The sequence below is a fragment of the Polistes dominula genome, unplaced genomic scaffold, assembly GCF_049000335.1.
Source record: "Polistes dominula isolate Pdom_NZ unplaced genomic scaffold, Pdom_raw_medaka contig_24, whole genome shotgun sequence".
NCBI lineage: Eukaryota > Metazoa > Arthropoda > Insecta > Hymenoptera > Vespidae > Polistes > Polistes dominula.
Window position 1 is genome coordinate 7450307 of NW_028301150.1, and position 16340 is coordinate 7466646.

General features: G+C 30.1%; 1 protein-coding gene across 9 annotated transcripts in view; it reads right to left on the reverse strand.

Moving 5' to 3' along the window:
• Positions 1–16340, reverse strand: part of LOC107066598 (uncharacterized) — a 141914-nt gene that overhangs the window by 73590 nt on the left and 51984 nt on the right. For all 9 annotated transcript variants that reach the window (XM_089177860.1, XM_089177858.1, XM_089177856.1 and 6 more), the window contains one exon: positions 3746–3808. In XM_089177860.1, coding sequence (XP_089033986.1) covers positions 3746–3789 — 44 coding nt within the window. In that variant the 5' untranslated portion in view covers positions 3790–3808. The remainder of the gene's footprint in view (positions 1–3745; positions 3809–16340) is intronic.

Consider the following 16340-nt stretch of genomic DNA (forward strand, 5'->3'; position numbering starts at 1 on the left):
CACCACCACCACTACGACTACCCTTTACCTACCCTTTGGGTATCTTAACAAATCGGATTTTCTTGATCCTGTCGTAACGGTAAACACACACCGATCGTCCACTAGGTCATTAGGGATAGTAATAAGGGCAGGAGGTGGATTAAAGGGCAGTCTACTGAGCGGAACGCGAGATATAGAGAGATAAGGGGGAAGAGTACACTGTAAACGCAACGAGAGGGTTGCTCAAGAGAATACAACGTGTGTATGTAACGTCATCCAATGCTACCCTTCTTCATACCACCACATTACAAACCAACCAACCAACTCACCCTTATTCTCACTCATTCATTTACTTGCTATCTTTCTACGTTTAAATCAACGTCCCAAGATTAAACATATCCCAAAAGCCCCTTTCTACGAAATTCTTGATCATTTAATGATACATCCTTGCAAATATTGTTCAAAAAAAAAAAAAAAAAGAAAAAAAGCAAAATATTTTCAACATCTAAGAATTCCCTCTTTCTCACACGTTTTTAATATAACCGTTCGATTTTCTAAATGAAACAAAAAAATAATCAAAAAATAAAAAACTGAACTAAAAACTAGAAAGTTACACACACATCCTTTCCCCCTCTCTCTTCTGTTTTTACTCTTCCGAGAGAAAAATCTCTTCTTTTCTTTTCTTGAAATTAAAAGACTACAAACAAAATAAAAGGAAAGTAGTACACCGACACACGACGACGACGACGACGACGACGACGACGATACCTTCGAGTAAGACCTTCCTTTGCTCTTTTTCTTTACGCACAGACGACGAGAGAGAAAAAAAGAAACGTATAGAAGGCTAAAGGATGAAAGGTGTACCATCCACACTCCCCCTAACCCTGTCTAAGGCTCGTATCTACGTACATACGAGATGGATAGGTCGTCGAGAAGAGAAACAGAGAGACAAAAAGTGAAAGAGAAAGAGAAAGAAACAGAAAGAAAGGGAGACAGACAGATAGAGTGATTTTCATTGCTAACGATACCGTTGGATAAACGGGGGAAACGAGGGGGGGGGAGGGGTATTTAGAAAAAAAAACACGAAAGCTCGTTGGAAAAGTTATTCACCCCGAATCGATCTCGGCGATTGTCGAGGGGTTCGATGAAAAGCCTGTAAGTAGTTAATTGGCCTACGCGGCAATGCACCTTACTCTCTCGCACCTCCCCCATCCACCTCCTTACTCTTCTTTCTTTCTTTCTTTCTTTCTCGTCAGTCAATAACTAATAATTAATCCGACCCGTTACGCCGTGCATTAATCAGCACCACATAAAACGGAAGAACCCGGCCTCGACGGCACACACACACACACACACACACACACACACACACACACACACAATATATATATATATATATATATATATATATATATATATCAAGGACAAGAAGTAGAATTACGGAATATAGTAGTAGTAGTAGTAGTAGTAGTAGTAGTAGTAGTAGTAGTAGTAGTAGTAGTAGTAGTAGTGTAAAAAAATATAACTATAGCGCCAGATAAACTTACTACTACTACTACTACTACTACTACTACTACTACTACATACAGATTTATAAAATCCCTACTCTTTCTTTATTTTTCTTTTTTCTTCTTTTATCTTTATCTTTTTCTTCTTCTACTTCTACTTTTGGTTCCATCGATTTAACTCTTGCTAACGAGACATTCGGAAACATCCTGTCTTTTGTATCGATTCCTTGTTACCTCAATGAAAGATAAAATCACCGAGCTGTTCTACCTTTCTCTTTCTTTCTTTCCTTCTATCTCTTTTTTTTGGCTTTTCTTTCTACTTTATCCCCACTACTACTACTACTACTACTACTACTACTACTACCATCAATATTCTCCTCTCTACTCTTCTTTCACTCGAAAAAGAATCACGTAACAACCAGAAGAACACGTCAAACTCGTCCTCCTCGATACATTCGAGATTACATTCGTATTAACACAGCATTTTCATTTTCATTTTCATTTTCATTTTCACGTATATTTGTTTTTTTCTTTTTTTTTTACAATTTCTTGGATACAACTTTGTTAATCGATACTTCGTGTTATTTTGTTATAATATAACAACAATTAATTGAATCGAGTTAAGTATAAACGGATTAAAATTATTATTTTTTAATTTTATTTCAATAAAATTCAGTTATTTTTTGATATACGTTGAAGAAACAAAAAACATATCGTTACAATTATTTTATAAATAATAATTATATTTTTTTTTCAATCGTATTTTTTACTTTCTATAAGATGATAAATGAAATTCAATATGGGGTTGAGCCCGTTTTAATTATAATAGTCGTATTTCTTCGATTCTTCATTTCGAAAAAAAAAAGAACACAAAAAAAGATAAACCTTCAACGTAATTCACGTTAAAATATCGTTAATGAAGAGAAAAAAGTTTAATTACAATAATACACTTAAATAATCTTTTTTAAATACAGTTAAAGCTGAACAGTTTCCATAAAAAAAATTGAACAATTTATCTCTCTTACCTACGGTCGATAAATTTGATCGAAAAAAGTAAAAAAACAAAACAAAAATGATAGAAATAGAAAATTTAAAAAAATAACAATTAACAACAACAACTTATTTAGAAAAGACGAGAAAAGCGAAAAATTAACAATAGATAAACCGGTATTTTATCGGTGAGTTGTTCCACTATAGTAGAATAGAAGAAAAAAAAAAGAAAAAAAAATGCTTACACAGCGTGAAATTTATCCGAGACGCTCTTCTCGTCAATTATTCATCGTCCGGAATCACGACAGAGCATCCAATCGAGACGGCCTTTGATCAAAGATACTCGAAGTTTCTGCACATTTCTCTCCTCTTCCTCTTTCTCTTTCTATCTTTATCTTTTCCCTTCCAATCTAAGCCCTTCCCCCACCCTTTTCCACCATTATTCTTTCTATTTCTTATCGATGCTTACAAGAAACGTTATTTTCTTTGGTTTCGTACCTTTTTAGTCGTTTTAAAAGAATATCGTTCGATTTAAACGCAATAAAAAAAAATTTTATCTCTCTAATTAAATTTTATACTCGGTTGGAAAATAATCACATTTACACTAACATTTTGTGATCATAATTATGAAAGTGGTCGAAAAGTGAAAATTAAAAAAAAATGAGTTTGTTAGTTACTTCACATACACGATATTTAAAAATTAAATTAATTCAATGTAATTTTCTTACGATATATTGTTAAAAAATGAAGCAGTAGAATAGGGTTTCTGTTATTTCAATATTATGGTATATAGAATTCATTTTGCGTTCAAATGTAATTCTTTTAAATATCTCAAAACAAAAGATAATATGACTTTTATCCAATTTTCATAATTAAAGGCACATTTTAAAAATTGAACTATAAAGTCATTTATCGAACGTTGTCCTAATTTGAAATAAGGATTTGGAAGATGTAATGTCTTTTGTACAGTTACAATTAATAACGTATAATCAATTAATTTAAGTTAATGATCATTTTGAAATGAATGATTGAAATGAACTATTTTCGAGTAGAAAATAAGGATGAACGAAAAAAAAACATCCCTTAAACGATGGGTTTTAACAGTTAAGTAAATTTGAATACGCAAACCGATCGATGATTGTTGTTGAACGTTTTTTCCTGATTTTTCAAATTCGCTTAGGTATTTATTGTTTTGTGATGTTAAAATGTGATTAACAATTGTAACAAAAAATAATTTTAAAAAAAGTAAAAATGGAATCTTTACTTACTCTGGAGTAGGATTTCTCCAGCGCTGGGTTCCAGCTCGCGCCATCAGACATCGACTGTCCGACCTAAAAGAAACAAAAAAAAATCTATTAGTTATATATTCAATGAATGAACTATACCATGTTTTACCTATCCCGGTAATTAATATGTAAATGTTTATTATACATTTGGAATAAAATAAAACTCATAGATAAATTTATTCTTGAAATTATCGTACAACGATTATATTTTGTCTGTGATTTGTTAATTCGTAAAAATAGGAATACAATTGTTGTATCATTTTTTCTTTTATGAGACATCATTAGAAATATGACTTTCGTTAATTAGAATGATGAAAATGGCACATTTTTAAATCGTACATTTAAATATAAATTTTGTGGAGAAATTAATTTATACTGTTATGAAAAATAAAAAAAAATATGTTTTTCTAAAAAAAAAGAGAGAAAAAAATATAACATCACTTTTAAAATTCGAAAACGCATGAATGCGTTGATGCTAGGCTACACGGTTTCGTCGTTTCAATTCGTTTAGGAAATTAATTGCAAGCGTTATTTTCATTTCGTTTCTCTCGCATTTACATTTGGGACATGTTGAATTATCGTTTTAAACGACAACACAAAAAAAGAAAAATATATTTATGTTTTTTCACAAATTTACGGTAGTCCAATCCTTTAAAATTTCAAATAATGGTGTATGTTAACATCGTTTTCTTTATATTTTGTATATTTTAATGAAATATTAAAATAATAATATTAAGATATTTTAAATAAATTATATCGATGGATATTAAATGCTTATCCAATATATTTAGAATAATATCAAAATTAGAAAATTTGTAAAAGATTATCATTTAACGAGAAAGAAAACTTTGAAGTTTTAAGAGATGCTAGACAATCAGGTTCAAAGTTATGACACAGATTCGAAGAGTCATAGTGTCAGAAGGTGGAGAGAGAGTTCATTGTCGGTTGAACAAAAGTGACAAAAGACTTTTCTAGACTTATCAAAGAGACTTTTCGAGACTTTCGCATGATGCTGCTTTGAATCAGGTTAAAAGTTGATTCTAAGTATTTCAGATATCCTATCATCTAGTCAAATGCACGTGACTAAACTTTCAATCTTTTCTCATATCTTTGTTTATCTAGAAAATAATATTAAAACCATTTAATGAATTTAACTCAATGATAATTTATTAACAATTTATGTTTCCATAATTATGAAAGTGATATATAAACCATATATCTCTTGTTTCGAGATATTTAAAAAATTACATTTTAATACTAAATAAATTCTATATAATATTGAAATAACAAAAACACTATCCTAATGGTTCATTTTTGAACAATATATCATATGAAAATTACATCGATTTAATTTAATTTAAAATAATGTGGGTGTGAAATAACTCATAAACTCATTCTTTTATTTTTTTTTTTAATTTTCCCTTATCATTAGACCATTTTCATAATTATGGGCACATATATATATTTTCAAGGTATCGTTACTTTATCGAATTATAATAATACGATTTGAAAAAATTAGACCTATCGTTAGATTTTACTTTTTCATTTATTTATGATACTCATAGAAATGACAAATAATAAAACACATTTTTTATTAGCATTTTCATTGAAGACATTCTCTACATTGTAAGAAAAATGTTCCCTTATACGAGTGTGTATATATATTCTACGAACTTAACGAACTATCTGGATTGTCTGGAACACCCCCATGAGAAAAGAAGAAAGTTTTGTAGTATCTGAACCAACTAACACCATTTCCTAAGGGACCCATAACGTAACTGGTCAAGCTCGTAACTTCACGTAAATTCGATACACAGACTTGGTGTCATCGTATATTTATACATCTACCCCTACATTTCATAGCAGTATACTTATGTTTCTTTAGATTTCATTTAAACTGTAACTATTGAGAAAAAGAAATAAAAATAAAAGAATTACGAAATTTTTTTAATTAGAAATAAATTAAAAACAAAAAAAATTGAAAAAGATGCTGCTTTGAATCAGGTTAAAAGTTGATTTTAAGTATTTCAGATATCCAAAGGAAAACAAAAATAGAAAATATATATTATATTATAATATATTATTTTTAAAAATATATTGAAAAATTTTACTTATAATTAACGAAACATCTAATTTTCCAATTGAATATTATTAACGGATAAATGAAAATAGAAATGAATGGGAAATTTATCGCGAAAGAGTTTTTGTTTTGTTTTTTCAGACAAAACTCTTTGACTCGTGTTTATGCGTCCAAATGTTGAAACAATCGTTATCTTAAACGATTATATATATATATATATATATATATATATATATATATAAATCAAAGTGAAAATATAAAATATTATATAATAATGTATACATCAGAGAACGTCAACCAATTGACGTTGAGTTCATTAATCGAATGAAAAATTCTTTAATTTAATTACCCATGACGTACGTTCTTTACGCCATTGAAATACTGTGAAGGGTTGACAAGTTAATTATAGTGATCTATTAATATTTCTCATGAATTCAAACAATTTAGTTGAAAATTTGAATATATGAACGTTTCTGCACTTCATTGTGTACATTATTGCAATATTCGCGTGCACGATAAATCCAAGCAACGTTGAATTATTTTCTTCGAAGGAAAAAAAAAGAAAAATAAATAAAGTATGCACAACTCATATATAATAAATTTTAAAATAGAAAAAATTTAAATTTAATTTACGTTACGTCTTTTTTTATTCTCATTTTAATCGAGTTCGAGTTATTTCATTACTAATACTTTTTCAAATTTATCCAATACTATCAAAAAATATCCTGTCTGTGTTGGTATCAACGGTATATTCATTTTATTAACCATAACTAGGATTGTTATTTGACTTTAATGAACTGACGTATATTAATAATCCAAACGTGGAGAGATTTTTAATTTATATTCTAACAAAGACAAATTAATAAAACAAATAATATCCAACGAATTAACAAACAATGATTTATAATATTTTAAAGAATAGTCTACACAAATGTGTTTGTCAATCCTATAAAAAAAAGTGTTTATTAGAATATTCCAATCATTATTTGTATACTTCGCGATAAAATGTATGTTGATACTTATAAATCCGTAAAATGGAATCATAATTCGCGATATTAACCATTTGACTGTATGAACGCATATAGGTATTTGTTTAATGCAAAATATTTGTAAATTTGTTTAATGCAAAATAAGGTAATGTTAGTTTGCGTATTAATTGACATTAGAATGATATTAGATAAAAAAAACTTTAATTATTAAATATACATATAATACAAAATAATTTATTAGTAATTAGCAATTAATGGAAATAAGTGTTACTATAATAATAAACTATTATATTAAAAAAATATATAAATATTTTAAATAAATAAGAAGAAGATATAAGAGAAATGAGAAAATATATATACGAATATTATATTCAGAGATTCATTGTAAGATATTATATTAACATATATAATAGATTTAAAAGAACAAGATATAAATATATATTAAAAATAATAAACTATCATACATTTCTACGAAACACTTTACCTAAAAGTATTCACCAATCAAAGAATTAATATCTGGTAAATCAGAAAACAAAAAAAAACAAAAACATACACTTCTAAACGATATGGTAGTATCGAAAGAATTAAAAGTCTCAATAGATGAGTTGAAGAGTTGATCAACTGCAACGACAATTGAAGAAACAGCTGAACAACAGTGTAACAGCCAGTGGGTAATCAGGTAAATCTCGGATAAAGTTTTACACGTAGAAGCATTTCTCATTGGTCCGATGGAAAAAAAAAGAAAAAGAATCTTTCGAGATCGCATATGACAACCTGGGGTAACGAAGGGTGATAAGGGGTTGGGTGGTGATATGTAGGATCGACCAGTTATGAAGATTTTTCGCAAACTAAGCAATGAATGTTGCCTCGGAAGAGAAAACAGAATAAGAGTTGCAGTTTCAGCTGTAAGCCCTTATATAACCTTCTTTATCTCCACCCCCTTACCTACCTTACCTTCCCAACCCACTCCCACCCCATCCATCCACCTCTTCCACCCTTCATTCACCCCCTCCCCTCTCATCAACAGATCCCTTCCTCCTCTACCCACCCCCTCCTCATACAGCTCCTTGTGCTAAACGTTGTCGACTGCAACGTAGGGCATGGTATCGAATTTGTCGCCCTTTTCCTTTAGCCCTTCTCTTTCTTTTTCTCTGTTTTCTCTTTTCCATTCAAGAGACGTGATTGCAAGTTGCATATTTTATAAGTGCAGCCTCGCAACGTTCCGTGCATTGTGGAGGAGGGGAGGGAAGGAAAGGGGTGGGGGAGAGTTTGGGGTTATGTGTGTGGATAGGGCCTTCTCTCGTGAGCCCTATACATTTGAGGCATATGCATTTTACGACAGGGTTGTCCTCTGTCTGTTTGTCCTGTACGAGACATTACGAACAGTATAGCAATCTTGTACTTTACGGGACAATGAAAACATTTTTATTCCTTTTGTTTTCTTTTGTTTGTTTGTTTGTTTGTTTGTTTGTTTGTTTGTTAGTAATTACTTTTTTCTTGATCCATTTAAAACTGCACTACTTTTATGATTCTATTTTAAATGAACCCTTTTTCTTTTAGACGAATAAAAATTTTCGTTATTTTCTGAATTATAGATTAAGAAGTACTACCTTTTTTTTGTTTTTTCATTATGATGATCAACCTGATCATCTTAAGTTCTAATAAGTCCTAATAAAAAGATGAAGAAGAAGAAAAAGAAGATTATCATGATCAATTCATGAATAAAAATGTATTATACGTTTAGTTTTAAATTGATGGTTAAATTGATTTAGAATAATTATTTTATTTTGTCTTAACCCATTGACTGCCAGATATATTTAGAGCGTCTTGCTCTGAGTACCAAGGTTTTATTTTAAAGAATATATAAAATTTTTTTAAATATTAAGTTGGTGCGTATGAAATGTTGAATTTTTAAGTGAATATATAATACTACATATCTTTTTATTTAATCAAATTATCTATGTAATACTACATATCTGTTTATTTAATCAAAATATACTCCATTCGCTTCAATACACTTTTCCCAATAAGACTTTAAAACATAAATGCCTTTCTTAACAAAACTCTGATCTTTAGAATCAATAAACTTTGATATTGCATTTTTGAGACTGTCTTTATTTTCATATTGTTTAGCCCGTAAAAACAGATCCAAATATTTAAAAAAATGATAGTCGGTTGGCGAGAGATCCGATGAATAAGCTGGGTGCGGCAGAACATATTTTAATTCGTTTAATTTTGTAATTGTTTTTTGAGATATATGCGGCTGAGCATTGTCATGGATAAGTAGTGGGCTATGCCCATAAACAAGTAATGGGCGTTTAATTTTCAATTTTTCATGTATCTCATCAATGTACTGTCAGTACTTTTCGGCCATAATTGTCTCTCCTGTTCGAAGGAACAAGTAATGAACTACACCAGTCACATTCCACTAAACTATGATTAAAATCTTCAGTGGATGAAGTGATGGCCTCGGAGTATTAGCACAAGCCTCATCCCTATCAAGCCACCGAGGACACCTTTTCCTGTTGTCGTAAAGAACCCATTTTTCATCACAGGTAATAATCCGATCGAAAAATGGCTCTAGATGTAATCGTGTTGGTAACGACGAGCATGCATTTAACCGATCCAGCTTATTTCGCTCGGTTAGTTCGTATGGTACTCACTTATCCCTTTTTTCACCTTGTCAATTTCAGAAAGATGTCGCAACATCATTGAATGGTCAACTTTCATCCTGATAGCAAGTTCCTTCGTGGATACAGTTGGATTCGCTTCCACCAATGCCTTCAGATCAGCATTTGTCACGATCGTTTTGGATCTTTCTCGTAGTTCATTTTGTAGTGAAAAATAACCAAATTGAAATTTTTTAAACCAACGGAGCACTTTTCGATTGTTAACAATATTCTCCCTAAATGCCTGGTTTATGTTTCGTGCAGCTTTTGCAGCATTATTACCAAGTTTATACTCATACAAGAAAATTATACGAATATCGGTGGAATTCATATAGGCACAAAGTTCAAAACAAATAATAAAAGGGAACCCTTTTGAGAAAGTCTCCTATGTTAGAATCTTACTCTGGAAATGGACAGTACGACTATAAAAGAGGTTATGTCAAAAACAAAAGCATAACGAAAACAAGGAAAGAAACGTTTGCATGTAAAAAAAAAACGACATTTCATATGCATCAATCTAATATAATAATTTGAAGTTATTGATATAATATTGTAATGACATTTACAATAATTGATAATTAATGTTTTTTATTCCATATAAATATTTTATTCAACATTTTTAATAATTCTTAACTCAAATAACAATTTGTAATTAATCTACAATTGCAGCATACACTACAAGATATTTCGTAGTTGGCACTCAAAGGGTTAAATTGCGTTAGAAGATGTTTTTCTGTTTTAAGTAGTTCGATTAAATTTAATTTAAGAAGGGTTACACACACACACTTTTACAAGAATCGATTTAGAGTAGGATTGTGCTTAAGGGTTAATAATTAATTAAATTGTTCACCGATCAAACAAAAATAATCAAACACGAAGAAGCCGTAAATTTATTAGTTTATTTTCACCATTCGTTTTATAAAAAAATGTCAATTTGCAATTGATTCGAATGGAAGAAAATAAAGCACGCATGAAAGTACGTAAATAAATATTTTCGATACATGTGTGCAAAGTGAGGCTTTCCAGGGCTAAAAAATTGAAACACGAGCCTAAGAAACGGCATGTTTACAACGGGGCCGAGTACGCAGATTACCCCCACGAGCCGTTAGGCGAGTGGTGGTAATCTGCGTACTCGGTCTCGTTGTAAACGCCTTGTTTCTTCTGGCGAGTGTCTTAATTAAGCCCTGTGAATGCCTCAGTTAGGACATATTCATCGAACAATATTTTTTGTAACGACTGCTTGCAAAATTCAATAGAGAGAAATTATTCATTTACAACTTTATTGTAAGACTTTAAAATCGTTACGTAAGACGTAAAATCGTTTACGGTTGCTAAACAAGGCTAAAAAAATTGAACTTTGAAAGCAGGAGTTACAAAAAAAAAAACAAATCGAAAAAAAAAGACAAAACGTGTCATCTCTTTACACATGTCTGTATATTTATTATTATTTTTGTTGTTGCTATTCGTCGATAAAAAAACAAAAAAAGAAAAAAAATATATATATCCAAAAATATTCACGAGACGTAGGGGACAAATCCTATATACGAGAATATATATTCTGGAAATTGAAAAAGACGAGAGATTAGTATGTGGGTGTGGATGGGTGTTGTGTGTGTATGTGTATGTGTATATCTATATATGGATATGTATATAAAAATATAACACACGTTTTTACAAGAGATACGTATTTCCTAGTGAACTACGTTCGCACGATCGCTCATTACTCCCACGAGAGACGAAGCACTTCGTTAATTTCACGTTCTTTCGCGAAACTGACTGAAGAGAAACTACTACACACTACAAAACTGCTACTACTACTACAACTACTACTACTACTCTACTACTACTATTATTAATACTCTCTACCGTAACTTTTCTCTTTACATTGTTTTTTATTTTTCTTCTTCTTTTTGTTTATTCTTATACTTTCGTATACTTTCTTTTCAAACATTCGTAAATATTTTCATCAAAAAATACATTTTTTTTTTACAAACGTCGAATGAATTAATCGCAGGATGGTATAATTTAAAAAAAATTACAATTAAAAGGGGAAAGGGGGATGCTGGAAAAAATTTTGAAGGTTGTTCAATAATTTCATTTACAAATGTATCGATTTTTGTTCGTAGTGCTGCATATTATGATAATAACTAATAAAAATATTTATATCTTAGAAATGATTGACTTTCTGACCTATGTTTACTAAAGCTTTTTTACTCAGTACAGTGTATCTTATATAACATATAAATATTGAGTGTTTTTTTTTAATACCCTGTATTGGGATTTCTGGCAGGGGCGTGGCGTAGCAATTCGACCTATCTACTCTAATTATGAATTTAACGACCAAATAGTGTATTCAAGTGCTAGAGATCCCAATATTATAATGGATTGAAGTTAAAGTTCCAAACTGTAGAGGTTACCTTGATTCTACTACCCCCCACCCTTCCCTGTAATTATTAATTAAATAAAAAACGAAAAATATTAAATTATTATTGTAGAATAGAAACATTATAATAATCGTTTATTTAACATTAATTATATTATATGTATATTTTATTTATAGAATAGTTTTGTTTAATTTGTTAATGAAAAATATACTACTCGTTTAAAAGAACACCTTGGCAAATTTGAAAATCATTGCGATCGTTTGTTCATTTGTTTGTTCGCTTACTATTAAAAATTTCATTTAATAACTGACGTCAAACTTTATTATAGAGACGCGTAAAAAACCCTTGAAAAATCTTTTCTATCTCTTTTTCTTTTCATAAATGTTATAAGGCGTCGTTTGGTTTACAGGCTGGTTAAAAGCTTTAGAGACAGCATAAATAAATATGTGTGTATTCGTTTACCCGGAAATTATGACGACGTTATACTATTATGGCAAAGAATTGAGGTAATAAAAAAAAAAAGAACAAAAAAAACCTAGGAAAAAGGGCGGAGAAGGAGAAAAGGAAAAGTGCAGGAAAGAGAGGAGACAACTTTTTCTCTTTTTTTCTGTTTGTAAAAAAAAACTAATGCACGATTCGACGAGTGAATAAAAAAGTGAGCTCTTGGATTACGATTTTGAAGTTGCGAGACACTTTTTTTCGTTTTTTTTTTTCAAAATTGTTGGAATAATTTTATAGTGTAACACGAAGGGGGAGGAGTTTTTCTACCTATCCGACGATGATCCTCGAATTAAAGTACTTTCTCTGTCTCTCTCGTATAACAATAACAATAACAAGGACAAACAAAAAATCATATCTTTCTAATTAGATTTTTCTCGATTGTATAAAACCATTAAAATATAATATATTGTATAATAGCATTGATAATGTGCACGACGATATTAACAAATTTATTATTATTATGGGATCTCAATTGATCGTGATCAAAGATAATTTTCTGTATTCCGTTTATACGAATTCGTGATATTTCTTTCAAACATCTACACCACGAATAAAACGTAAAAAAGTAAAAAAAAATAAATAAAACCAAAGTGACTAATCATTTGCGCCTTCTAAATTGATTTACTATTATAACGAAAAATTAATAAAAAAAAATCCCCCCGTTACAATTAAATTTCGTTCATAAATTTTTCTTCGATAATATTCAAAAGTTTGCTAAAATTGTAAAACATTGGAGGGGGAAGGAGTTTTGTAACGTATTGTTTAATTTATTTTTACAATCTAAATAACAACGTTAAATATATAAAAATTCAATCATTCATTTATTTTTCATTTAGTTTTCATTTATTTTTCTTTATCGTAATTATCGTGACAATTATGCATACATAATGCGTTGTCAGTAACATGTAAGTAACAGGTTTATGCAAACAAATGTTATCTCCATTGATATAGTAATGGCCAAGTGGTAAATGGTTGCGACAGGACTGGTTAGGATGTTAGATATATCAACTACGAAGCCTGCGTGAGAGTGAACGTGAGAAATGGAGGAGAGGGTAGAAGGGGGAGAAGAAGAAGGGGGTGGGAGAGCTGATTGTACAGTCCAGGTTGACCCACTGACCAACAACACCAGGTGACAACAACAGGAATAAAACATGGCCAATCAATAACTAGCATAATCATGAACATTCTCAATATAAACAGGAATACGTACAGGAGAATGAACAATTAATTAAGTACGATTAATTATACGCGTTCTGATTATTTTATGATAATCAATGTGATCATTTGTTTGTGGAGATGTGAGGAAAAGGGATTTCATTCATAAGATTCAGAATAGATGTAATGTAATTTTTTATTTATTATATATATATGTAGGGAAAATTTTTTAGGGTGAGAGGTGCGTGGTAAACATACACCCAGTTTAATCCTACTAATAAGATTTCTTTAAAACAGGTATTAGAAAAAGTACAATAATAGTTTCACAATCTTACGGTTACAACTTAGATGAGCGACTGTATTCTTACAACTGATAACGACTTATAATACAACTGCGACTGTTACGACTGATGACTAACTACGGCTATGACTGCTACTGTGACTACTGCTTTACTTCTACGACTGAGACTCCTTTACTTCTACGACTGAGACTCCATTATTTCTACGACTGAGACTGCTTATTTCTTTCCACGTCTTTTATATCAGAAATCACCTACACCCCTGTTGAGAGGGAAGGAGCTTACGAATCTTATTGACCAATAGCATAAGGATCCACCCCATAGTCCACCGACAGGTACAGCCTATGGTTTTCGGTAGTGGGAACTATGCATACAGAAACTTAATCTAGCACATCGGAATATTACCCTTTTTTATGGTATCGCATATGTTTACACAGGTATCTGAAATTCTTCAAAGGGTCCCGACACTGCACACATGGTTTTTTATTGGACCAATATATCCTGATAATCCTTAAGGTTCGTTTATGGTTTTATGGCCTACCTGATCTTTTCTTTTAGTCTGAATAAAGATTTCCTTTTCAATAAAATAAGATATACAGAAAGGACTGAATACTAGTTTTTGTCTACCTCTGCTACACTTAAAACTCTCCTACATATATATATAATTATCATAAATATGTGACACATATGTCACAATATATAATACATATGTAATATTATTAAATATATTTTTATTATTATGTTATATTATATTATAGTATATAATACTACATTATATTATTAGTATATAATACTTATACATATATAACAATATATATATATATTGTTAATGGTATTTTCATGTTGACCTTCGATTTTTTTCAATTTTTTTTTTCAAACAAATCATTTTTAAGTTTCATCGGAAAATTGCGCAGCAATTCCGGGTAGTCGTCGTTATTGATTCATCCTCTTTTTTCTTTTTCTTCTTCTTCTTATCTCCCCCTTACTGAAAAGGGGCCCTTCCCTTCCTCCCTTTACTTTACCCTGCCCTTTCTTACGAGCTTCCGTTCTAACGTTAATTCAATTCGCAAGAGTCTATTAGATCAAATCCCAGTATAATAATGTCAAGTGAAATGCGCGTTTCTCGTGTATTTAAAAATTTTCTTTAATCCACTTGCTGTGTTTTTACATTTGTACATAATGTATAAAAGAAAATAAAAATTGTTTATTTCGATTAGTAATAAAAGGAGAATTATAATATCGTTATTATATGTCTATTATTTATGGTATTATTATTGTATAAGTAATTGATAGAATTTTATAATCATTATAAAAGATATAAAACATATTCACAAGATAATTCTGAAGATCATTCATTTTTATAGTTATTTTTAAGATCTATTCATTCATTTATCATATTTTGATGTAAAATATATACGAAGAGTCAACAAGTATTTGCTATTTATTTGTTTCTAGACACGAGAAAAAAAAGGAAAAAAAAAATAAAGGATCTCTAAAATTTAATGATCTCATCGTATCCTTCTCTTATCTCTTTCTATCTTACTCTTTTATTTTTTTACTCACTCACTCATTCACTCACTCACTCTGCCTCTTTCTCTTTTCATCGCAATAACTTACTACCATTGGTCGGACTCGTACGAATATTAAATGTTCTCTTTCGACCCGTACGATACTTGAGTGCTTCATAAATATGTATATTCGTGTATATAACTAAAAGCGAATCGAATAAAATACTCCGAGTGTTTTCCTTAACGACCTTCTCAAGAGACGAAGGCCATAAGTTAAGAGAGAAAGAAAGAAAAAGAGAAAGAAAGAGAAAGAAAGAGTTGAAGATGATTTTTTTTTCTTTTTACTTTTTTTCTCTAACGTTTTAAGAAATGAAATGAATTTATCTGTCTGCTGAAAATATTACAGAATAAGGAGAAAGTAAATAATTGTAATTATATTAAATAATTGAATCTTACGAATGTTGATGAACTTGAATGTGAATTGAGGATCTTTGAAACGCGTAAGTATAGTGAAGAAGGAAGAAGAAGAAGAAGAAGAAGAAGAAGAAGAAGAAGAAAAAGAAGAAAGTCTCGATGTATGAAGTTCGTTGAACTCTTTCTCTTTCTCTTTCTCTTTCTCTTTCTCTTTCTCTTTCTCTTTCTCTTTCTCTTTCTTTTTCGTACGCATACACGCATATAAATACGACTGGAAAGTATCGAAAGGGAATTCTTCAAGAAAATTGAAAGTTTCGGATACAAGTTTGTTCCCTTTTTATTTCTTTTATTTCTTTTTCTTTTTTATTGCTACGACGCGTCACAATTGTATTAAATATATAATATTTAATATTAATATAAATTATATTATATAATAAATTAAATTTGGATATTTTATTATAATATATTATATATTAATATATAATATTTATATGTATATTATTATAATAAATTAAATAATACGGCGTATTTAACATGAAATTAGATTCTCCCGTAAGAAGGGAGGGGGTAGTGGTTTA